Source organism: Quercus lobata, chromosome 5 (assembly GCF_001633185.2).
Source record: "Quercus lobata isolate SW786 chromosome 5, ValleyOak3.0 Primary Assembly, whole genome shotgun sequence".
Lineage (NCBI taxonomy): Eukaryota > Viridiplantae > Streptophyta > Magnoliopsida > Fagales > Fagaceae > Quercus > Quercus lobata.
Window position 1 is genome coordinate 23,942,939 of NC_044908.1, and position 26,959 is coordinate 23,969,897.

Consider the following 26,959-nt stretch of genomic DNA (forward strand, 5'->3'; position numbering starts at 1 on the left):
GACCATCATGTTAAAAGATATAACCGCTCAAACACATTCAACACATTAATGACGACTGTTACTCATCAACCTTAAACTCCCATTAAGACAGAGACCGTTACACACAAGAAGATAATTACCTGCAATTGTGTACATGAAAACATTTATGAGCACAACAACTACCCAAGCTACCTATAAAAGGGACAATCTGTCTATTTGTTAAGGTACATAAAAAAGACTACAAAATTCTATATACAAAATATATGGGCGGATACTGACTCAAGTATTGGAGGCTCCCCCAATGGGACTAACCCTAATGGTCTCTTCGACCAGCTTTATTTCCCTTGCAAATCTCAAAAGCCTGTCAAAAGCTCTACATTGGACGAGTGACCTAACTGACGATTTTTGGTTTCATCAAGACCTTCTTTCTCTTTTTTGTGACCTTTTGGATTAGAATTACTTCCTTGGACCACTAGATTTTTTTTTCTATGTCCATTTGATTACTCGGGTTTCCCTCTGCTAATAAAGAGTAAAAGTCTTGCTCCGATTATTTAGAAACTAGCAACCTTTTCTTTAGGGGTGAAAGTGTAAATTTCACATAAAAGATGGGAATATGCTTGAAAATTTTTCTTAGGACTCATTGAGATGATGATACATACCCAAAAGAAATTGGACAAATAATCATTTATGAAATAGAAGTTGACAATCTAAATTATTAAACATATTACCTACACAACTAAAATGCCAAAAATGCAAACAAAGAATGAATTGAAAAAAAAAAAATTAAAATAATCTTCTACATCTTATCTCTAATACCAATATAAATTCAAATGAAACAAAACCCTAAAATTCATAAATGTAAACTCCGAAATCAAAAAGAAAAAGAACATAGGCAAATCATCAAATAAGTCAACTACAAAGGAAAGCACGTGCATAACAACCAAAAACTCAAACACAAAAACCAAGAACAAAAATATTTAACTTAAGATTTCACCAAACACTTGTACCTCAATTTTAGAACTGAAACGGCTTTACAATCTACAAACTTCAACTTTTTTCGAGTCCAAATTTCCTTTTCAAATGAACTACTTTCAATGCAATTAGCAAAGCTATCCTATCTTTGATGTCATCACAAAAACGAAAATAACGGTGCCTCCATGACTTTTTCAATAGTATGGTGCCACAAACACTCCAAAATCCTACAACAAATCCGAGTCCAATGCTAGCATAGAACCATATCCTTTCATAATCATCTCCATTTTGTTTGTCTTCAGCACTGGTAATAGTTGGGTCATCAAATGTTTCATCTCCAGGGCACTTGGTCAGAAGAGGAGACCCACACAACAAAGGGTTTCCCTTGTACATGGTTGCATCATTTATTGTTTGAAGTTGATTACCAGATGGGATTCTTCCTGTCAAGTTGTTAAAAGATAGGTTCAACTTTACTAAGAAAGTCAAAGAAGACATGCTTTCAGGAATAGGTCCAAAAAGTTTATTGTTTGAGAAATCAAGTGTCTCTAACAAAGACAGGTTTCCTATATTCTCGGGAATGTTTCCAGAGAGATGATTCATTGACAAGTTTAGTGTATCCAATCCTGTGAGGCTTGTTATTTCAAAAGGAACTCCTCCTGTCAAATTATTCCCTGAGAGATCAATGCAGGTAACTAAATGGAGAGTGCGATCATATTCCATCTCTCTTCCTTTTCTCATTATGGACGCTTTCTCTGTATAGTTCTCAATAGGCTCAGTCCCAACGATGTTGTGATCAACCATTGCAGTAAAATTGTTCAAACAATCTGGAATGCCCCCAAACAGATTATTTTGTGCAAGATCTAGGATGCGAAGTTTATGAAGATTGCACCATTTTGGAGGGATGGTTCCACTGAATAGATTTGATCGTAGGCGTAGCATGAAGATGTCTAAATCTATCCATGACGGAAGAATCCCCGAGAGATGATTCCCCCCAAAATCCATGCTCACAATAGAACAATTTTGCAAGGAAGAAGGAATTTCTCCACTGAGATTGTTGTTGCTCAACACTAATATAGAAAGGTTTCCTAAGAAACCCATTGAGCTTGGAATTTTTCCACATATGTTGTTGTATGAAATATCAACAACACGCAAGCCCTTTTGTGACTCATTCCATTGATGAGGGAGCTCTCCTGAAAGATTGTTTCTCCTGAGGACAAGAATATTAAGATGTTTTATTTTTGATATGGACAGAGGAATTTTGCCATAGAGGCGATTCTCTGAAAGATCTAAATATTGCAAGCTTGGCATTAGATCACTAATATTTGATGGGATAGGGCCTGAAAACAAATTGCTTTGCAAAAATAGCTTAGTCACATTTGGAAATACTAATTGGTGTGGCAAGTTCCCTTCTATGTGATTGTTGGATAGATCCAAGTGGGTGAGGTTAGAAGATATCATAGAAAACCATTCCTCAGGTATAGTGCCTACTCCAACATTACTTAGGGTGACATATGTGAGATTGCTTTGAACATGAAGCCATACAGGAAATTTGGGGCCAATGAGACAGCTTTCTAGATGAAGAATTTTGAGATTGAAAGGAGGACGCCAATCGTATTTCACATCGAAAACTAGAGGTTGACTTTTATTATTAGTTGTTAGCATAAACTCTTCTAGGCTTCTGAGATTCATCAATTGGGCTTCGGTTATGACACCATCCCAAGAATTTTCTAGTAGAAACAACTTGACTAGCTTTGAGAGTTGCCCAAAACTTTCTGGAATGGTTCCATTCATCTTATTATATGAGAGGTCCAACTCCTTCAAGGATGACAAATTGCCAATAGAAGCTGGAATTGAACCAGAAAAATTGTTAACACCGAGATAGAGGTATTTCAAGCTTCCAAGTCTCCCAAATGAACCAAGGATTTTTCCAATTTGATTGCTATGAGTCAAATCAAGACTTGTGAGGTTCGTAAGATTAAACAGCCACTGAGGTATGGAGGTGTTAAATGGGTTGTATGATAAATCAAGGACACGAAGAGAGGTCAAATTAAGGAAAGTAAGGGAAGATGGAAGGTGTTTAAGCTCACATGAATATAAACTTAACTCCAAAAGGGAAGGAAGCATGGTAATTCCATAAAGCCAATCTGCTTTGGTATGATTGATCTTCACTCCCCCCATATACAGGTACTTCAAAGAAGAGAGACTTGAGACCCAATCCAAGTTTTTGGTAGACAAATTATAGTTTCCTCCAAGGTCAAGATGCGTCAGGCTCGACAGATTGCCGAGATAACGAGTAATCTCCCCTGAAAGAGATGCATTGACATCCTCTGAAAAAGATGAATTAACATCCCCTGAAAAAGATGCATATATAAGAGAGATTTAGATACATCCAGTTCTTTAGCATGCCAAAAAGTTCAGGAATTCGAATACCTTTAAATATTTTAAGTGAATCAAAGTGAAAGTTATCTTACCGAGCAACCGTGCATACTTAGACCTCCTATCATAAGCACCACGGACAGGAAGATCAGCCCTGCAATATACACACACGGCGCGGTTCGGATTCCCAGAATAATATTGATATCCTTCATAATAATCAAAGTGCCTGGGGCGTCCAGCTGGGTTGCTAAGATTGAGCTTGGTAACATGACCCGATCCGTTGTTGCACTCTACGCCTTTCCATTGGCAGCAATCTTCACCGACCCATGAAGAAAGCTTACCTGGAATACCATTTACGCTTACGCCTTCCTTGAATCTGACAAGTGCTTCTCTTTCACTTTTGATGCATTTCACTGTCACATTATTTTCAGAGCATGAACCCAGTTTGAATATCCCCAAGGACAAAAGAAGAAATACAAAAACAGTATGATTATAATTAATCATCATGGAGTATTTTACTGATAGTGCTATGCTAATGATGAGTCTTGTGGATTTTTATGAAGCGAAAGCCATGCATCAACGATGAATATATATCACTGAAGTGTGAACTAACTTAGAAGTCATTGTTTAATGTTTTATTTTTTTCCACACGGTAAGTGAAAGTTCTTGTTAGAATCCACACACGGTCTGGACTAGAGCCTGCCTCGTGAGTCATGCGTAAAAAGGTTCATATGACTCATATTGCTTTTTCTACTTTTTCTTTTTCCACTGGGACCCATTTTCCACTCGGTGGAGACTACTTTTTCATTTTTTCCACGTTGCAGGAATCATCTGATTCATATTGCTTTTTCTACTTTGTCTTTTTCCTTTATCTCAATCCTAATCACTTTCAAACAATTCCATTTCTGAGGAGACTTGGCCGACATTTAATGCAGTTATCCACACTAGACTTTTTATCATTTTATATGGTTTAAAAATACTTCTACACCTTATGTTTAAGCATGGATAAAAGTTAGAAACAAATACAAAATAAAACTCACTACTCCCACTATATCACTTTCAAATACACATAAAAAAAATGTTGACCTCACAATCCATTAGAATTCAATATATGTGTTTTATATTTGAATTCACCTTAGCCACATACAATTGCTGCTCCTTTGAGAAAGAAATATTTATCATTATCACAACTTTTTCTCTGTCACTTTTATAATTATTGCAAAGAGATAAATCTATAAATTCTTCTTTATTATTTTGGAGAGATAAATTTATAAATTCTTCTTGCAAAAAGGAAAATTTAAGTGTATTTAACTCTCTTAGATTTATGTATCATTGATTGATTTCAATTCCAAATCTGTAGTTTTAATTTTCTAACTTGATTACATTGTGTAATAAAACATTACTAGGTTTTTATTTTTCTTTTCTTTTCTAGGTTTGTAGGTGGAAAAGCAAATCCTTGAAGCAATCTATCTCTATGAAGAAATGGTACAATGAGGTATAGTTTTCACATTATTAAAATCTCTTTTATTTATTTTTTTTTTTTTCAAATTTTGTGACTTTAATGGTATGCTTCTGTGATTATTAGGGTAGAAAAGTGGAAAAGGTTCAAATTTGTTGAATCGGAGGGTTTTAATACTCGGGTTGAGATTTCATAGTGGCTGAGTTGCTTTGACCATAATGGCTTTTGTTGGAGGCTACTTGGAGGTATGGGTTTTTTATTTTTTATTTTAATTTAAAGAGATCTTGTGTGTCCTTTTAAAAGCGGAGTTGTTAATTTTTGTCTAGAAGTTTCAATTTCAAGTTCAAATTTAAACATTTGTTTTTGTTATGTGCATCACATATTTTTTATTACAAAATTGACAAATACGAGTTCCGAATAAAATCAATCTCTTTGAGATAAAGTGGTTCGCTTATGAGATATCAAAGTTTATTTTTCCTATTTACAAGCTTCTGTTTTTATATCTAAATGTTTGAATAGTGCTAATTTGGCTCATCCATGAACATTTTCTATTACTTTGATTTAATAAGTAAGTTGTGATTAGTAGATGTGTGATAATGAGCCATGTGAGGACACATTTTCACCACTCAACAACTCATTATGTGATGAGTTATGACACAAAATTATGCACTTTTATATATCTCTAGTGTTACTCAAGTCAATGATGATGACTCAATTGCTCATGCATGCATAAATAAATAACACAAACTTTTTTTTTTCCTCTTTTCCCACTCAGTATGCCTTTTTCCATCACCCTTTTTGTTTTTAACGGTCCCACACGGTAAGCCAAAGCTTTTCCTCATACTGTCGCCCCGTGACTCGTTCGCGGGTCATAACGTAAACTATAAACCATACAATTCCTTTTCCACACGGCAAGTCGGTAAACTTTAGTGGTGTTGTTGTTGTTGTTGTTGTTGTTTTGTTTTTTTTTTTTTTTTTTTAATAATTGGATAATTTGGGGCTTACTTACTTGGAGACACAAGAAGCACCATAACCGGCCCACAAGGATAGAGGCCAGATAAGATTGTTTTTCTTTTCCAAAATGGGCTTTGACTCATCAGACTGTCAGAAAAGAATTGTTATAAATCGAAACCCGCTATTTAAAATTCAGACACGGTATGGACTAGTGAGTATGGACTCGTGAGTCATGCATAAAAACACTAGGACCCAATTACCACTCGGCGGAGACTACTTTTTCGCTTTTTCCACGTTGCAGTCGTATTGCTTTTTCTACTCTTTCTTTTTCCTTTAACTAAACAATGGGGGCTTTCACTCATCAGCATTAAGCTGTTAGAATTTTTTTTTTTTTTTTTTTTTTTTTTTTTGGGTTGTTGAATTAAGGCAACGGCCTTTGTATGATATATATATATATATATATATATATATATGATTGATCATATTCAGTGACGGAACTACTCAAGGGCTGAGGGAGCCGCCCCCCACCCCTCCACCCCTCCAACGTTGGAAAAAAGTATATATATTAACAAAAATAATTTTAATTTTGACTCTAAAATTTATATACTTGGCCCCCTCTCCCAAAATTTTACAAATTGACCCAAGAAATCTAACAAATAGATAACAAAAAAAATCTATAATAAAAAATATGCACATATCTAGATAATAAGAAAAATATTTGGACAAATAGCAAAAACAATAACAACAAATCAATTACAAATCCTAGCAAAAAAAAAAAAATCACAAAACCCAATAACTTTTACCCAATTTCACTTTCTCACTTGAGAGCTTTATGCCCCTCTCAAATGGCTCCATCCCCATAGCCATAGAGATAACTCTTATGTCATATACTGATTGCTCCATCCACACTTCTGTTAGACATTGAAATTATTAGAATGTGTCAATTGACTTACAAAACTCTTGATTATAAAATCCTACTATTAATTTTTTTTTCAAAAGAAAGAATACAAATAATAATTAATATATTAATGCTAATAATGCAATGTTGTCAACCTCTAGTATTGATATTTCAATTTTTTAAAATCTTTGAACAAAAAACTTCAACCCCTTAAGTATGAATCCTAGTTTCGTCCTTGATCATATTGTTACAATTGTATAAATAACCTATTGGCTTGTATTAGACCTTCAGGCAATAAGAACATACTCATTTTTCCTTTATTTCATTCCTAATCACTTCTAAACAATCCCATTTCTTAGGAGGCTTAGCTGACGTCTAATCCAGCTATCCATATTAGATTCTTTATCATTTTATGTGGTTCAAATATACCTATACACCTTATATTTAAGCATGGATAAAACTTAGGGACAAATACGTAAAATAAAACCCACTACACCACTTTCAAATATATGTTAAAAAAATGTTCACCTCACAATCCATTTAGAATTCAATATATGTGTTTTATATTTGAATTCACCTTAGCCACATACAATTACTGCTCCTTTAAAAAAGAAATATTTATCATTATCCCAACTTTTTCTCTATATCACTTTTATAATTATTGCAAAGAGATAAATCTATAAATTCTTCTTATTATTTTGGAGAGATAAATTTATAAATTCTTCTGGCAATAAGGACAATTTAAGTGCATATGACTCTCTCTTAGATTTATGTATCATTGATTGATTTCAATTCCAAATTTGTAGTTTCATTTTTCTAACTTGATTACACTGTGTAATAAAACATTATTAGTTTTTTATTTTTCTTTTCTTTTCCAGGTTTGTAGGTGAAAAAGCAAATCCTTGAAGCAATCTAACTCTTAGAAGAAATAGTACAATCAGGTTTAGTTTTCACATTATTAAAATCTCTTTTAATTTTTTTTTTTCAAATTTTGTGGCTTTAATGGATTGTTTCTGTGATTTTTAGGGTAGAAAAGCGGAAAAGGTTCAAATTTGTTGAAAATCGAAGGGTTTTAGTACTTGGGTTGAGATTTCATAGTGGCTAATTTGCTTTGACCATAATGGCTTTTGTTGGAGGCTACTTGGGGATTGCACAACTATGGTGGTAGAACTTGAGATTTAGCCAAGGGTAGTTAATTAACGGGTTGAGTGTTTTGAAGGTGTGGGTTTTTTATTTTTTATTTTAATTTAAAGAGATTTTGTGTATCCTTTTAAAAGCAGAGTTATTAATTTTTGTCTACAAGTTTGAGTTCAAATTTAAACATTTGTTTTTGTTTTGTGCATCACGTATTTTTTATTACAAAATTGATAAATATGAGTTCCAGATAAAATGAATCTCTTTGAGATAAAGAGGTTCGCTTATGAGATGTCAAAGTTTTTTTTTTTTTTCCTCCTATCTACAAGCTTCAGATTTTATATGTAAATGTTTGAATAATGCTAATTTGGCTCACATTTTCTATTAATTTGATTTTATAAGCAAGTTGTGATTGGTAGATGTGTGATGGTGAGTCATGTGAGGACACACTTCCATCACTCACAACTCACCACATGTCGAGTTGTGGTTTAAAATTGTGTATTTTTATGAGTTCCTAACATTACTAAGATTTTTTCAAGATTGAACCAAGTTTAGTCTTAGATAAATTGGTCTGGTCAGTGGTCAAGTCAATGATGATGACTCGTGAGTGGAAGAACCCCGCCTATTTCGTTAGTCATGTTCAATTGCTCATGCATGACTAACTTTTTTTTGAACCAAGTTTGAACCTTTTTTTTTTCTTTTTTCCCACTCGGTATGCCTTTTTCCCACACGGTAAGCCAAAGTTCTTCCACATACTATCGCCCTGTGACTCGTTCGTAAACTGTAAACCATACAATTCCTTTTCGACACGGCAAGTCGGTAACTTTAGTTTGGTTTTTTTTCTCTTTTTTAATTTGGAGACACAGGAAGCACCATAACCGGCCCACAAGGATAGAGGCCGAATAAGATTGCTTTTCTTTTCTAAAATGGGCTTTCACTCATCCAGAAAAGAATTGTTATAAAAATTAAGTTAAAATGTAAAATTGACCATTTAATTTTCTTTAGATTTCATTTCAGTCCTTTAACTTTACTTTCATTTATTTCAATCCTCTAAGTTTCAGATTTATTCAATTAAGGTATTTCCGTTAACTTTTGTTAAAAAAATTTTAAGAAAAAAATCTAGAAAATATTTTTCAATCATTAATTGAATTTTTTAATTTAAAAATTTTGAAGAAAATTTTATAAAATTGAAAAATTAACCACAACATATAACAAAAGTTGATAGAAAAACCTTAATTGAATAAATTTGAAAGTTAGAGAACTAAAAGGTTTCGTGAAGATCATTGAAGTAATTGACAGGGTAAAGAGGTTGTGTTTCTGCTCTCTTCTTCTTCATCCTCAAAAAGTTAACACTACCGGTACCACAAATGAGATTCTCTCCCCCTTGCTTTGTATCTCTCTCTCTATTCTGAGTTTTCTCATATTTTCTCGTTCTTCTCACTGTTTCCGATTTACCTTCTTTTTTTTCTCTTCTTTTTTTTTTTTTTTTTAATTGAAGTAGTACTTTGACTTGTTTTTTTAAGCCGAAGGTTCTCTTCAGAATACATAAAAACCGTACACATATTTCTAAAAGCTCAAAAGCAAAAAAAGTAGATAATTTGATATATTTTACTAATTTACTTCTTCTTAAAAATATTAAATAAAATTTTACTGGTTTACTCCCAACTACGTGTCTTTTCTTCTTCTATTCTGTATTTTTTTTTAATTAAATCAGTAAATATATTATATAACATATGAACAAAAGATATATTATTATTTTAAAAAATATATATGATTAATTATTTGAAACTATTTATATGCATTGACTGATTGTTGCATTATATTTATAATTTTATTTTAGACTATAAAAAAAGTTATGGACACAACTTTTATACCACAACTCCTGCCATATTCTTAATATATACGACTGTGAATGATGAAGAAAATGTAGTGAGTACTTTATATGTAAGTAATTGTTAATAAATTACAATCATTGTAACAAAAATTGTGACAAAGTATGTGGTTGTAAAATAATTGTTAAATATTATTGATTGTATACATGTTGTATATACATAGGAAAAAATATATATTAATCGTCTCATTTTTTAACCATCCCCCAAAGATTAATTTCTAGCTCAGCCACTGCACATGACAAATTAAGTTGTAAGGAAAGAGTGGTAACTGTATATAAAATTAACAAGCAATTAATCATAATCTGCAACATAAAATAATTATGACAAAAATTGTCAAAGATTACATATTGTAAAAATGAGCTTGATTAACTAATCAAAGAGATTACAACAGCTTTATATACTAGTTGATATAAGAAAATAACAGAATAAACTATACTAACCAACTAAATAATTCTCTAACTAAGTCTTACATGTGCTAAGTGTGTATCAGCTATCAATTAATAGATTATCTACAACTAATCTAAGCTACAAGTCGTTTCGTTACAATCATAAGAAAAACTATAGTCGTTTATCTCCTTCTAGTTTGTAGTTCACCTTGTGCTCTGTTTCTCAGGTTGAACACTTCTTTTTGTGAAACACGTTACATACGATCTTAGGGTCTCCTTCTCCTTGCCTGATGGTGAGTAAATGGTCTGCTGGCCTTTTTGGGTGCTGCCTACCGACGAAATGACAGAGGAAAGAACTGCCTAGCTGTTCAAAGTTATCAATGGACGATGTTGGTAGTTTAGTGAACCACTCCCTAGCTACTCCTTTGAGAGTAGTGGCGAAAGAGCGACATAGTATCTCGTCGGGGGGCTATTGGAGACCCAAAGTCATCTTAAAGGTGTTAAGATGATCCAAGGGGTCCTTCAGCCCGTCAAATGGCTCAAGCTGTGGTAAACGAAACTTTGAGGGTACCAGGTACGCCAGGACTGCCATGGTGAAGGGTAAATCTGTCCTCCTGACCATTCTATCCAGACTCCGGTCTGTTTTTTCCTTGATCGCATTTCTTAACTCGTCCATCTCTTTTCTCATTTTTTTGAGAAGGTCCGAGTTCGCCCTTTCTAGAGTACCTGGTCATCTTTTTTGGACGTCCCTGTCATCATCCCGGTTGGTCTCTGAGCGATTGTCTTCTTGTTGCAGTCGCTGCCTCATCTCTTGGTTCTGTCTGGTAAGCTCCTCCACGGTGGCGAGCGTCTGAATTTACAGAGCTAATGCTGCAAGATCTTGGTTAGCGTTGGATTCCATCTGGACTTATAAGTTGACTGGAATGGTACTTTTGAAATTAAGTGCGAAAAAGTCGTTTCTCACAGACGGCGCCAAACTGATGATGCTGAGATTGTTAGTCAAGATGATTGTCTAGTAGGATTGTTGACCAAGACCGTCTGGAAGCCCTGCAAGAACAAATAAAAAGAGGGAACACCGATGTGGTGCCTGTCATAGAGCCTTCGATGATTAAGTCAGATAGCTGAGAAAGGGAGGAGAGTTTCTATTTCAAAATATCAGAGTTTTTGTACTTGAATTCCGTACCTTTTTAGGTCCTAAGATACTTGTATATATACCTGCTTCCTTTTCCTAGCCATTGGGGGTGCTCTTAATGGAGGTTTAAATGTGGTATCTTTAACGCTTCCTTGAGGTGTTAATGAGAGGATCGTCCTCTCTCCAATGATAAAGAGACTTATTGCGGTCCTGTAACGCATTGCCATCATTTATGAGCTGGCGGTCTTTCCTTCGTCCAATGGGTTCGAGTAGTGACGGAGTGGAGTGATTCCTTCATCCATTGGTCCCTCTTCTAGACGAGGAGGTTGCCTAAGGGAATTGTGGTCGTCCATCATATATCAAATGAGCAAATAACATACAGGCATACAGGTGAGTTCCAATTAGCTAAAATAGTAAAATCTCTGATGATTGAATAAGAGATTTGGGGTTTAATCCCCGCCTACACCAAAAATTAATTGGTGTCTTAGTTTGAAGATAAAGAGTTATCATTAGAAGAGGACGTAATAGGTTGAAACTATCTCAAAAATATACAGGCATACACACACACAAAAAAAAAAATTACCAAATAACCAATTTAGTCCAAATATATTCTTACAAGCTTTTAATCACAACCCCATTTCATAAAACACGAAATTGAGAATAAAAAACACACAAAGTTTCAGCCTTTCCCAGCTTCAATCAAGTATTTCAATTCCTCTTCAAAAAAAATAAACTTTTGTTAAAAGCGATATAAGTACTAAAGTGGAATTCAGGATCAAAACAATGGCGATTGTGCACAGTGGTGAGAAGGCTTACATGTTGGAGAGAGTGAATGACTTTTCCCATGAAAACAAGCTGGGAATTGTAGGCCTCGAATATGGTGGGACATTTTTCTAAGGAAAAATTTTAAAAAAAAAATTGCGGACGTTTGGTAATAAGAAATCAGTTATATCATTTATGTGATTTCCTTTTTTACTATTTCATTTGTAAAGCACACCACCAAGGCAAGCAAGCATGCTGGCATAGCTGGATCTAGGCCTTATCCGTGGATAAGCTACGAGGAAAACAGAGCAGTACTTCACTGGTAGAGCAGTACACAGTAGTACTTCACACACTTTGAGAAAAAGTTTCGACTCAAGAACCAAAAACTGATTGAGATTCATCTTCAATAATCCTGCAATAATGACCCTTTACACAGTTAGAGAGACGTGATTTGGTCACGTGCTTCTCAGATGATCTATTATTTGAGTCAAATGATAGGAGTATACGTACTCATATGATCAGGATGGATGTACAACTACAACCTGGAAAAATGATCAATTTAAGGGTTGGGAGTTGAAAATTGTTATTACCATTTCCATTTACAAGATGCTAGAATTTCTTTGCTGGCTGAAATTACTAATTTATGCGTAGATCCAGCAAATTCTGTTATTAAAAAAGAATATATATAATATCAACAAATTCTGTCTTTTATTTTTTATTTTTTTAATCATGGTTAGAAATTATCCTAATAATAAATTACCCCACCCCAATCTCGGGGTCTTGAACCCGAGAGGATACCATTGGACTAAGGATGCTTCTTGGTACCATTAAATTAGTTGTATCTAATCAAAGATATGTAAGGAACTAGAGGATGTCTTGGTACCAATAAATTAATTATATCTATTCAAACATACGTAAGTAACTCTCTCTCTCATTTAACCAAAAAAAAAACTCTCTCTCTCTCTCTCTCTCTCTCTCTCTCTCTCTCTCTCTCTCTCATTATGTATATAAAAGTAGCTTTAATTATAATTTAGGCTACAATACACAATTAGCCCTTAAAAGTTATCAGGCAAGTGCTTTTGGTCCCTTCAGATTTTAAGTTTCAAATGAGTACTATTATTTTTTATTTTTTATTTTTGGATACAAGTCTAAAGGAACAATGATGTGCAGGAAATATATACAATAAATTACTCTCATATTTACATATTTAGCATTACTATCCTGTGATTTTGTGAGTAATTATCTTTTTTTTTTTTTTCTTATAGGTAATAAAGGGTTTACATGCTAATAGGCTTTATTTGAGGCAGAATAATGGTCAATTAAGTCAAGCCAATTTGAGAGATCCAACCCAAGCGTGAAGTGAAGCAAGCAAAAATAAAAGAAAAGAATAAAAGCAGTCCAAGGGAATGACTTACACAAGCAAGGGTTGGCAAGTCCAACAAGGAGTAAAAAAAAGAAAAAGGAAAAATAAAGAGTGAGGCCTATGTTAATCTAACGTGGTGAATATTTTTTTTTTTTTTTTTTTTGAGAGGAAAGCCCACAAAAGAGGGCAGAGGCTAATCATTAATAAAACCAAGATCTTGGTTGTAAACATCAACAGAGTCTGGGGGAAGTTCCTCCATCCAGACTAGCAAAGGATTACAAAAAGATCTACGGGTTAAAGAATGAGCAACCTGGTTGCCCGAACGCTTAACATGAAGAAAAGAAATACAACTAAAAGAAAGAGATAGAGCATGGATATCTATAAGGAGGTGACCCCAGCCAGAAGAGAGAAGAGTTTTTTCCTTGATAGCTTGTATGACCCCTTCCGAGTCTCCTTCCACCACAACTCTCTCAAAACCGAGCTCTTTGGCAAGCAAGAGAGCTCTTCTCGCTGCCATCACTTCCACTGTCTCCACCGAAGTAGGCAGGGGAATACTTTGTGACAGGGCAGCCAAGACCAGTCCAGCATGGTCACGGATTATCACGCCAAGACCAGCTGAGGAATGGGTTGAGAAAATAGCACCGTCGAAATTGATTTTTACCAGACCGTGGGGTGGCGGTTTCCAGCGGACCGCACGGGCAGTTCTTGGGATCTTTGCATGTGTTGGCCGAATATGGTGGAATTCCTGCACCAATGCACGGGCCTGCTCAGGGATTTTTTCAAGGGGCATGCATACACTGTTGAAGAATGCTCTGTTTCTATTCATCCAAATCAGGGATATGGTGTTTGCGAACTCTTCCACACTCGAAAGATCCTGAAGTGCTAAAGACATGAGATCAGCAAAGCTGGAGAGGGAGGCAGAAAGCTCTTTAAGCTTTGCAAACTTAGGGAGCCACACAGTGTCGAGTTTCTTACAGGACCACAAAGCATGGACTACTGTCTCGGAATCCAGGTTGCAGTTGGGGCATGTGTCAACTTGCAGCATCTTTCTACGGGTCAAATTCGCCTTAGTGGGGAGCGAGTCCATGGAGGCACGCCAGAGGAGGGACCGGATTCTGTTTGGAACGTGGAGGTTCCAAATTTTTTTCCAAGGGCAATTGCTAACTGCTTGGGCAGGGGCGGCAGGGGGGTTTTGAGACTCCCAGTCATGAGCAAGCTTGTACCCCGATTTAACCGAGTAAAGTCCGTTACGAAACCAAGGCCAGAACAACCAGTCAGGAGAGTCCGTAAAACTCAGCGGGATGGCTTTAATAACTCTGGCCTCAGCTGGGGAGAAAATAGAATCAACCAGATCAGTTTTCCAGCAATGCAGATCGTGGTCAATTAAATAAGCCACACGTAAACCAGGGTCATGGGGGCCAGGGGGAGAGGAGACTTTACCCGAGCCTCCGTTAGGCAGCCAATGGTCTGCGAAAACCATAATATTGATACCATTACCAACCCTCCACTTAGCACCCCTACTGATGATGTCCCGACCCCTAAGAATGTTTTTCCAAGCAAAAGAGCCCAAATGATTTTTAGCCTCAAATATGGAACCCCGGGGGAAGTATTTGGCCTTGAAAAATCTATAGAACAATGTGTCTTGGTTAGTGAGTAGCCGCCACACTTGCTTGGCCAGAAGAGCATCGTTGAACTTCTGAAACTCCCTAAAGCCCATTCCCCCATTCTGTTTAGGGAGACACAATGTATGCCACTTCACCCAATGCACTTTCCTTCGGTTACCCCGCTGCCCCCACCAGAATTTGCGAACCATGATCTCAATTTCGTGGCAAAGTGTCGAAGGTAATTTAAAACAACTCATGGCAAAGGATGGGAGCGCTTGGATTACCGCTTTTATGAGGACCTCTCTCCCGGCCTAAGAGAGGAGTTTTTCCTTCCAACCCATCAACTTCGACCAGACTCGTTCCTTGATGAAAGCGAAGCTAGCCCTTTTGCCTCGCCCCACAAAAGAAGGGAGGCCAAGGTATTTCTCGTATTGCTTTACCTCCGGAACCCCAAGAAAGTTGATAATGTCTTCCTGAGTACTCGTTGGGGTTGCTTTGCTGAAGAAGAGTGTCGTTTTCTCGCGATTTAGCTTTTGCCCCGAGGCTGCCTCATACTCTGAGAGAATGGACTGGATGTGTGTGCACTCCTGAATAGAAGCCCTGCAGAATATGAGGCTATCATCTGCAAAAAATAGGTGAGTTAATCGCGGAACATTTCTACATATAGATATGCCGCGGATAAGCCCAGCCTGGGCTGCATTCTCAATCAAGGCATGAAGACCCTCAGAGCAAAGAAGGAACAAATAGGGGGAGATTGGGTCACCCTGTCTGATACCCCTGGTCGGGGTGATTTTTCCAGAAGGGACCCCATTGATCAAGAGAGAGTATGAGACTGTTGTGATGCACAACATCATCAAGTTAACCCAATTCACATGAAAGCCCATTTTTAGCATTAATGTTTTCAGAAAATACCATTCTACCCTGTCATAAGCTTTGCTCATGTCCAGCTTAAGAGCCAAGAAACCAGATTTTCCAGATTGACTCTTCATAAAATGGAGGGTTTCATAAGCCATCAAAATATTATCAGAGATTAGTTTTCCTGCTTGGAACGCACTTTGATTTTCAGAGATTATACTAGGTAGTAACCCCTGGAGTCTATTAGCTAAGACCTTCGAGACCAATTTATAAACCACATTACATAAGCTAATAGGTCTAAATTCAGAGATACGTTCAGGGCTCTTAACTTTAGGGATAAGGGTTATAAAAGTGTGATTGATATCAACCGGCATAGAGCAATTATTAAGACAGTTTAAAACAGCAGATATAACATCATCACCAACAACAGACCAGTAAGATTGGAAGAAAATAGGAGGCATACCATCCGGGCCAGGGGCCGAGAGCGGTTCCATATCTTTTAGGGCTGCATCCACCTCCTCCCTAGTGAAGACCCTAACAAGGTCTTTGTTCAAGTCCGCTGAGATCACTGGCTGGATAGAGTCAAAGATTGGGTGGTTTTCCTCCGGACTACAAGAGGTGAAGAGATCGCGGTAGAAAGCATTGGCAATCTCTTGGATTTGGTCCTCAGCCGTGCACCAAATACCCTGGTTATTTTTAAGCCCTTGGATTCGGTTTCTCTTGTATCTTTGGGAGGCCTTGCTATGAAAGAACCGGGTGTTGCTATCCCCCGATTGAAGGTACAAAGAACGAGCTCGCTGAAACCACATCTTGCTTTCCTTGTCGAGGAGCTCATTGATAACCAACTTAATGTCTCGGACCTGGTCATAAGAGCCGCCCCTTGCAGCAGCCTCCTCAGCAAGGGCAAGCGATTTTGATGCCTCTGTAAGTTGCCTTTTGATACTCCCAAAGGCAGACCAGCTCCATTCAACCAGCTTGACTCCACACAAGTTAATTTTTGAAGCCACAAGGTTCAAGTCACACACAGGGGAAGGTAAACCCCATGCAGCATTTACTGTGTTCCCACACCCAACATCCTTCATCCACATGCTTTCGAAGCGGAACGGTTTATTTTTGCAATGCATTATCCCTTCAGGCTTGATGATAATAGGGTTATGGTCAGAGGCATTGGAGTGTAAGTGTTGAACCCGGGTGGCTGGGAAAATTTCCAGCCATGCATGGGTGGCAAAGGCCCGGTCTAGTCTCTCCAAGATCAATGACTCACCCCTTTTTCCCCTCCAAGTAAATTTCTTTCCCGTGAAACCAAGGTCAATGAAACCAAGTTCATCAACCACATCCCGAAACGCTTCCAACTCCACTTCCCTTCGTTGGGCCCCGCCGAGTTTCTCATGAGTTCTGAGGATCTCATTAAAATCCCCTGCACAAACCCAGGGGAGATGGAACTTGTTATTTAGATTACGAAGGAGATGCCATGTTTCCACCTTTCTTCTAGAATCCGGAAAACCATAGATACCAGTAAACCTCCATGCATCCACCTGACCATCATTGACTATTGCATCAATAAAATTAAGGGAGGAACCAACTATTTTAATACTAACAGAGTTTTTCCAAAAAAGAGCCAAACCTCCAGCTCTAGATATTCTGTCCACTATCCATTTCTCATCAAAATTAAGGTCATCACACACTTTGTCTAGCCTATCTTTGTCTGCCCAAGTTTCGGCTAGGAACAGGACAGAGGGGTCTTGTGCTCGCACTAGATTAGCAAGCTCCTGAATCGTACGGTGGTTCCCAAGCCCCCGCACATTCCAACATAGGCAACTCATTGATCCCGGCGGGGCTGGGAACCAGCCTCCACCGATGGGAAAATGTTTTCTTTCTGCTCTAACGTAACCATGGCTCTGCGTTTAGGATGTATTGAGTCACAGTGAGGGAGGAGAGCCACTCTTTTTCCCAGAGCAACGTTGAGGTCCTCAGACTCCTCAATAGAACCCACTTGTCTCATGATCCTAGTCCATTTAGTAGAAGTAGTGGACGTTGGCTTAGGCAAAGATGGGCTTAAGTTTGTAATATTAGCTAATGGGTTACTAATAACCGGGGAAGGGGTATCACAAGTTGGGCTGGGCTTGGATGGGCCCAACGGTGTAAGAACTTCAGAATTGCAAATGGGAGAGGGCTCGTACCTTTCAATATCTCTGTCCAAATCTTCCAACGTCTCCTCAAAGGTTTTTCCCGCTTCCGTAGCAACATCCAGCTCTAGCTCATTAGCTTGCACGTGACCTGCCTCAGTCATGTCACTCTGAACCACCTCTGGGGGCGTCGGACCTTTCTGCTGAAAAACCGGATCCATCATGACTTCTGGATTTAAAAAACTCTCTTGGTTTTCGGGACGGATAACCACCGGAAAGGGGCTGTCAGTCCGAAACACCAATACCGGACCTTTGTTGCCCTGTATCGGATTAGGGAGCTGATTGGTTTTCTTACTTTGCTCTTTCAAACCCGGAACTGTAACCAGCTTACTCCTTGATGGAAAAAACGGAGATGCTTTAACCAGGGACCAAACTGAGTGTTTTCCTCTCCTTGATTTTCTTCACTATCAGACCTGAGCACACAGTTTTGTTCATCATGCGAAAGACACCCACATCTGTAGCAGAGGTTAGGGAGTCGTTCGTATTTGAAAGGAATCCATAAATCCTTCCCATCCTCTAGGGTAATCACTCTACCCCTGCAAAGAGGTTTGGAGATGTTAAGAGTAACCCTTACCCTCACAAATCTTACCCCTAACAAGTCCGTTTCCTGTTCTTCATGATTAACTGTACCCAAGACTTCGCATAATTTTTCAGCCACCCTCCTATTTCTAAACCTGAGCAGGAGATCATGGACTTGGATCCAGAAGGTGGCAAGATCAAACCCCATGTTTCTCACGTCCTCTGAACCATCAAATTTCTGCATAACCACCAGATATTTATCAAAGCTCCATGGTTCCCCAGCTAGGACTTTCTGCATGTCGGGTTGATCCTTGAATGTAAAGAGGACAATGTGGTCCTCCTCTCTTCTAACTTGGAAGCCTTTTGAAGCTCTCCACAGGGGGGAGAAGGTTTTTGCAATAGCCTCAAGGTTGAGTACCCTCCTAGTTAGAAACTTGGCTGCCAGAACCCACTCTGTTACAGCATGCTCTTCTAATAGTCTAACACTGGAGCCCTCGGATTCTGACAGTTTAAGCTTGCTCCATGTTTTCGTAAGATCTTCCATAACGTGATTTTGTTGGTTAGGAACCAAAAAGAAAAAAAGAGTTTAAGAGGTCAATAGGGAAAAGGAAAGTCAGAAAGGGATGGGGAAAAGGAGAAAAAGAGGGAGTTGTTTCCCAGTAACCTAAGAGAAATACCCACAAGCCTCTCCGTGCACTTGTCACTGAGAGGAACAGAAACCCACCTTAGGAAGGAGGGACAAAAGTTCAACAGTCGCTGGGAAAGATGCAAAGAACACCTGTCCCAAACGAGAGAGATTTTGGGAGATGTACAGATGGGCTTTGGGAGTTTGACGTGGGCCTCTTGATTTGTTCACCAAAACATCTTCCTGGGAGTACTTACTTTTGGGCCACGTTGGTTTTAATAATGAGCTTTTAGGTCACAGCCGCATATGTGAATGTAAGTATAAATAGAGGGAAATAGAAAATATTGGGGGCAGGCTAGAAGAGAGTTGAAACGCAGGCTAGAAGAGAGCTGAAACAGAGGACGGCGTAGGGTTGGGCGTAGGGTTGGAGCAAAAAAGAGGAAATAGGAGCAAGAGGTAGTACTGCCAGTGGCTTCCTACTCTTCTCTAGCACTGTGAATTATCTCTTTCACTCTAACTTTATTTTATGAAAAATTTTAGTGCCACACCCAAAACCACAATTTTGTCCACAACTTGCCCATGTGGCGAGTAGTGGTTGGTTGGTGGAGGGGTGATGGTGGGTCCATGTGGGGACACTCCTCAAGTTATGATTTTGGGAGTAACACCAGAATTTCTCTTTTTTTATTTGTCAAGTTTAATGCTTAGTATTTTGTTTTTGTGTTTTTTTTGTCATCTACTATGAGTAACTAAATTTTCAATTAAGGTTGAGAAAGAATCCTTGTTAAGGATTGTCAGTGTTATTTATGTGATTTGATTTTTCTTACAATAGTTGTTTTTTAATGATTTCAAATGTTCTTACTTCATTACAATTAACTAAGATAAGATTCTTAATATAAGTTCAATCATGTTTTTCTCATGATTTTGGATTTATCTTAATTAATCGAATGCTTGGTTTTTTAATTGTTTGATTTTAAAATTGGATATCTTTTGTGATTTGTTTAGCTACGGATACATTTGATGATTTGATTTTATACTTAAGAAGCGAAAAAAAGCATACTTTAGATTATTAAATAGAGATTTTAATGAAAATATTTTCCATGATAGCCAGATTGATTTTTAGATTATCATGTAGTGGGTTAGGAAAAATTAATAATCATAAATATATGCTGATATGACTTACAAGGCAGATTCCAAAATCTTAATTCCTTTCTCTTGTTTGTTTACATCTTTTTATTTAATTTCGTACCGTACCGGCCGATACCGCTGGAATTTGCCGTACCGGTGCTTAGGCCGGTACAGAAATGCTCTTGTTTTGTTTCGGTTTAAATACCTGCTGTACCAGAGCCGTTTCAGACATACCGGGATAAATCCTGGGTTTCGGCCAGAAAATAGATACCGGGTGAAACAAAAAAACTCAAAAAACCCCCCAAAATTTCAAGATCCACCTCCTCACTCTTACCTCAGTTTTCCTCATCTTCTTCGTATTTGTCTCTGCTACGCATTTCTTCTTCTTTTCCTTTGTTTCGCCGGCCTCTGTTTCTACAGCCCCTTCATCTTCTTCATTTAACGTGTTTCTGTCTCTCTTTTTAGTTTTGGTACACTCACTTGAAAGAAGAAAAGTAGTCAGTCAAGAAGCAAGTGACAAGACTTCAAAGCAAAACGTGTGGAGGTGAAAAAAAGAATGAAAATAAATAAATAAATAAACTTATAATGAAACTAATGGGCTACAACGGTAAGCAAGATGTGTGGAGTGAAAAAAAGAATGAAAAAAAAAAAAAAAAAAAAAAAGGAATCCTAATGAGTTAGGACTTCCAGTAGTTGATTGGGTGACTCAGTAACTTATTATAATTTTTAAAATAAAATTTTTAAAAATTTTAGCTATAGTTTCGTTATTGTAACGTGCATTTTTGTGTTTTGGTAAAACTAAAATAGCTATATAGCTTCACTGTTGTTAATGCTCTAACTCCACCAAAAAATATAAAAAGTTACCAAAGTGATATATTGAGTTATTTGAAATATAACTTTGTATATTGTATAAAATAATAAAAAATAGTGGTAAATCCGAAACGGTACATCGGTATTGACCGGTATCCGAAATATATCGTACCACTGGCCAAACTGGTACAGCCTCGGTACAGTATTGACTTCCTTGCTTTTTATTGCTCTATATCACATTTTTGCCTTGTTTAATTATTTGCTTAATTTATTTTAATTTCAAAACAATCAATTTTTATTAAACTAGATTAGGATTAATTTGGTTAAAGTTTAATTAATTTTCCTACATTCATTTAAGTCCCTTTGGGTTCGACCTCGTTCTTGTCAAACTATACTTCGGTACGGTTTGTACACTTATGAGTACTTTAAATTTTCACAAGAAACAATAATAAAGTGACTTTTTTTTAAGTGATGTGGCATCAGTATTACCAAATCAAAAAACTGATGACCTAATACAAATCCAAATTCCAACCCAAGTCCTTTAGAAACAGGGTCTTCCCAATTCAAAACAAAATAAATTTAATATAATAGCCCTAAATTGAATAATCATGGCAATTGAGGGTCATTGTGTGCAAATGAGACTAAAGGGCCGGCAACAGATGCTAGCTATAATGCCATAGAGTTAGAATTTTAAATAAGGAGAGGGATTCTTTTTAGGAGTTTATTTGTCAAGTGTTGTGGGGTCTAAGATACTTTATAGACCAATAGTGTATTTTCATATTTTGTCTAATATTTTACTTAACCAATGACTTTGACCTATTAAAGGGAAATTGTTTTGGAATTTTGCATGCTAACAAAGCTCTAAGTCTCTTTCTCAATTTTAGATGCAACTAAATGGCAAAAGAATAAAATGCCAAAGTAATGCTTATAACTGTTTGGTTATTTTTATGCTATTTCCTACCAAAATAAAAAATAAAATAAAATAAAATTGTGAAGATAAGCATCAATTGAGTAAAACAATTGCCTTGATGAGACTACCAATGTATATATTAACACAAAAAACATGTAGAAAAGAGTCAAAAGACCCTCATAAACTCTAGTCAAATTCAGCTCATGCCAAGTATGTAGTAACTAAGAAACTATTCCAAACAAACCATGTAGATCAACTTTTGAGTGGAGTTGTGGTGTGCCTTTGTGTTAAAACCTCTTTTCCCTCTCCCTTGTGTGTGTGCGTGTGTTTGTTTCTCAAAAAAAAAAAAAAATTCCCAATAGATATGTCAGTGTGATGACTACGTGGCACAATCTAATCCATTGAATATTGAAACCATGCTTGGTTCTTTTCCAATCCAACATACACGAAGAATAACTTTGTGTGTGATTGGATGTAGGATTTGGGTATATAGATTTGTATTTGACAAATCCACCATTGAATTTGAAATAACTTCTAAGTCCATAGATTTTTAGAAATCCATAAGATATGTTTCAATATTAAATTTAGGCATTTGAAATCCATCACTTTAAAATTCAAATTTAAATCCAAATTCAAATTCAAATATCCAAATACAATGTTGATATATTTTCACATCAGTTATGTCCGGAAAATGGTAAATTTTAAAGACGCCTCATGCATCATACAAGCATGAACTTATAGAAAATATTAAGTTCCTCTTTCAATCTTTCTCCTTATTCTTTTCAATTAACAGACTCAACAAAATAAGACCCTCTTTCTCTTTTTCGTGAGCTTTTGGAGCAGAATTACTTCCTTTCACCACTTGAATTTTTTTTTCCCTATCCATTGATTACTCGGGTTTCCCTATGCTAATAGAGAATAAAAGCCTTGCTCTGTTTATTTAGCAACTTGCAACATTTTATTCAGGGGGTAAAAGTGTGAATTTCACATAAAATATAGGAATATGCCTGGAAATTTTTCTTTGGACCTATTCAGATGCAAATATGTGTCAAATTCAGTACTCCTATGCACTAGAACTATTGAGATATTGATACATACCCAAAAATAATTGGACAAGTAATCATTTATGAAATAGAAGTTGATGATCTAAATTATCAAACATATTACCTACACAACCAAAATGTAAAAGAAGCAAACAAAGAATGAATTGAACAAAAATTAAAATAATCTTCTACATCTTATCTCTAATACCAATATAAATTTCAAATGAATCAAAACCCTAAAATTCATAAATGTAAACTCAAAAATAAAAACGGAAAAGAACATAGGCAAATCATCAAATAGGCCAACTACAAAGGAAAACACGTGTATAACAACCAAAAATTCAAACAGAAAAACCAAGATAAAAAATATTTAACTTAAGATTTCACAAAACACATGCATACCTCAAATTTAGAACTAAACCAGCTTTCCAATCTACAAACTTCATTTTTTATCCAGCCCAAATTTCCTTTTCAAATGAACTACTCTCAATGCAATTAGCAATGCTATCCTATCTTTGATGTCATCACAAAAACGAAAGTAACAGTGCCTCCATGACTTCTTCAATAGTAGGGTGCCACAAACACTCCAAAATCCTACAACAAACCCGAGTCCGATGCTAGCGTAGAACCATATCCTTTCATAATCATCTCCACCTTGTTTGTCATCGACACCGGTAATACTTGGGCCATCAGATGTTTCATCTCCTGGGCACTTGATCAGAAGAGGAGACCCACACAACAAAGGGTTTCCTTTGTATATGGTTGCATCATTTAGTGTTTGTAGCTGACTACCAGATGGTATTCTTCCTGTCAGCTTGTTAAAAGATAGGTTCAAGTGTGTTAAGAAATTCAAAGAAGACATGCTTCCAGGAATAGGCCCAAAAATTCTATTGTTTGAGAGATCAAGTGTTTCCAACCACTGCATCTTTCCTATATTCTTGGGAATGCTTCCAATTAGATGATTCATTGACAAGTTTAGCGTACCCAATCTTGTGAGGCTTGTTATTTGAATAGGAATGCCTCCAATCAAACTATTCCTTGAAAGATCAATGCAGGTAACAAATTGGAGAGTGCGATCATATTCGTACTCTCTTCCTTTTGTTGCTATATGTGCTTTCTCTGTATAGTTCTCAATATGCTCATATCCAGAGGTGTTGTGATCAACCATAGCAGTAAAATTGTTGAAACAATCTGGAATGTCCCCAGAGAGATTATTTTGTGCAAGATCTAGGATCTGAAGTTTATAAAGATTGCACCATTTTCGAGGGATGATTCCACTGAATAGATTTGATCGTAGGCGTAGCATGAAGATTTCTGATTCTATCCATGACGGAAGATTCCCCGAGAGACGATTCCCCCCAAAATCCATGCTCACAATAGAACAATTTTGCAAGGAAGAAGGAATTTCTCCACTAAGATTATTGTTGCTCAACACTAATATAGAAAGGTTTCCTAAGAAACCCATTGAGCTCGGAATTTTTCCACATATGTTGTTGTATGAAATATCCATAACGCGCAAGCCCATTTTTGACGCGTTCCAATGAGGAGGAAACTCCCCTGAAAGATTATTTCTCCTGAGGACAAGAATATTAAGATTTTTTATTTTCGTTATGGACGGAGGAATTTTACCATAGAGGAGGTTCTCTGAAAGATCTAAATGTTGCAAGCTTGGCATTAGATCACTAATATTTGATGGGATAGGGCCTGAAAACGAATTGTTTTGCAGAAATAGTTTAGTCACATGTGGAAATACTAATTGGTGAGGCAAGTTCCCTTTTATCTGATTGTTGGATAGATCCAAGTGGGTGAGTTGAGAAGATATCGTAGAGAGCCATTCCTCCGGTATAGTGCCTTCGAATCCAACGTTTGTTAGGGTGACATAGGTGAGCTCACTTTGAACTTGAAGCCATACAGGAAATTTGGGGCCAATAATGCGACAACTTTCTAGATGAAGAGATTTGAGCTTGAAAGGAGGACGCCAGTCATGAGTCACATTGAAAACTAGAGACTGACTTTTTTTAGTTGTTAGCATAAACTCTTCTAAGCTTCTGAGATTCATCAATTGGGCTTCTGTTATGACACCATCCCAAGAATTTTCTAGTAGAAACAACTTGACTAGGTTTGAGAGTTGCCCTAAACTTTCTGGAATGGTTCCGTTCATCTCATTATATGAGACGTCCAACTCCTTCAAGGATGACAAATTGCCAATAGAAGCTGGGATTGAACCATAAAAACGGTTAACACCGAGATAGAGGTATTTCAAGCTTCTAAGACTCCCAAATGAATCAAGGATTATTCCTCCTTGATTGCTAGAAGTCAAATCAAGATTTGTGAGGCTCGTAAGACTAAACAGCCACTTAGGTATGGAGGTGTTAAATGGGTTGTATGATAAATCAAGGACATGAAGAGAGGTGAAATTAAGGAAAGTAAGGGAAGATGGAAGGTGTTTAAGCTCACATGAATATAAACTTAACTCCAGAAGGGAAGGAAGCATGTTAATTGCATAAAGCCAATCTGCATTGGTATGTTTGATCTTCACTCCCCCCATATACAGGTACTCTAAAGAAGAGAGACTTGAGACCCAATACAAGTTTTGGGTAGACAAATTGTAGTTTCCTCCAAGGTCAAGATGCGTCAGGCTCGACAGATTGCCGAGATAACGAGTAATCTCCCCTGAAAGAGATGCATTGACATCCCTTGAAACAGATGAATTAACATCCCCTGAAAAAGAAGCATATATAAGAGAGGTTTAGATACATCGAGTTCTTTAGCATGCCAAAAGGTTCAGGAATTCGAATAGCTTTTTTAAATATTTCAAGTTATCTTACCGAGCAATGACCTCGAAGACTTAGGACATTTCCGACTGTAAGTATCACTGGAACCACAAGGATCACTGCAAGCTTCACAGGGGCTGTTCCTGTTTTGATTACTTTCGTAATCAAAGTGCCTGGGGCGTCCAGCTGGGTTGCTAAGATTGAGCTTGGTAACATGACCCGATCCGTTGTTGCACTCTACGCCTTTCCATTGGCAGCAATCTTCACCGACCCATGAAGAAAGCTTACCTGGAATACCATTTACGCTTACGCCTTCCTTGAATCTGACAAGTGCTTCTCTTTCACTTTTGATGCATTTCACTGTCACATTATTTTCAGAGCATGAACCCAGTTTGAATATTCCCAAGGACAAAAGAAGAAATACAAAAACAGTATGATTATAATTAATCATCATGGAGTATTTTACTGATAGTGCAATGCTAATGATGAGTCTTGTGGATTTTTATGAAGCAAAAGCCATGCATTAACGATGAATATATATCACTGAAGTGTGAACTAACAAAGAAGTCATTGTTTAATGTTTTATTTTTTTCCACACGGTAAGCGAAAGTTCGTGTTAGAATCCACACACGGTATGGACTAGAGAGTAGAAGTAGCCTGCCTCATGAGTCGTGTAAAAACACTAGGACCCATTTTCCACTCGGCGGAGACTACTTTTTCACTTTTTCCACGTTACTGGAATCATATTGCTTTTTCTACTTTTTCATTTTCCTTTATCTCATTCCTAATCTCTTTTAAACCATTCCATTTCTTAGGAGACTTGGCTGACATTTAATCCAATTATCCATATTAGACTCTTTGTCATTATATGTGGTTCAAAAATACTTCTACAGCTTACATTTAAGTATTGATAAAAGTTAGGGACAAATACATAAAATAAAACTCACTACTCCCACTCATCACTTTCAAATGTACGTTAAAAAAAAGTTCACCTCACAATCCACTAGAATTCAATACATGTGTTTTATATTTGAATTCACCTTAGCCACATACAATTGCTACTCCTTTAAGAAAGAAATATTTATCATTTTCACAATTTTGTCTATGTCACTTTTATAATTATTGCAAAGAGATAAATCTATAAATTCTTCCTTATTATTTTGGAGAGATAAATTTATAAATTCTTCTAGCAAAAAGGACA

At 36.8% G+C, this 26,959-nt stretch overlaps 1 protein-coding gene across 4 annotated transcripts; it reads right to left on the reverse strand.

Moving 5' to 3' along the window:
- Positions 1-934: 934 nt before the first annotated feature.
- LOC115988710 (receptor-like protein EIX1) lies at positions 935-26,362 on the reverse strand. Of its 4 annotated transcripts, none has more exons than XM_031112317.1 (3): positions 25,813-26,362; positions 25,347-25,705; positions 939-2,976 (listed from the first exon to the last, which is right to left on the reverse strand). In XM_031112317.1, exons 1-3 carry the CDS (start codon positions 26,210-26,212, stop codon positions 1,027-1,029), a joined length of 2,709 nt encoding a protein of 902 aa, XP_030968177.1. In that variant the 5' UTR covers positions 26,213-26,362; the 3' UTR covers positions 939-1,026. The 4 variants fall into 4 exon arrangements, with proteins under 4 accessions (XP_030968178.1, XP_030968180.1, XP_030968177.1 ...); XM_031112319.1 differs by lacking the exon at positions 939-2,976 and adding an exon at positions 22,626-22,968 and having other exon boundaries at positions 23,387-25,705; positions 25,813-26,358; XM_031112318.1 differs by lacking the exons at positions 25,347-25,705; positions 25,813-26,362 and adding an exon at positions 3,423-3,970 and having other exon boundaries at positions 935-3,302.
- Between the last annotated feature and the right edge of the window lie 597 nt (positions 26,363-26,959).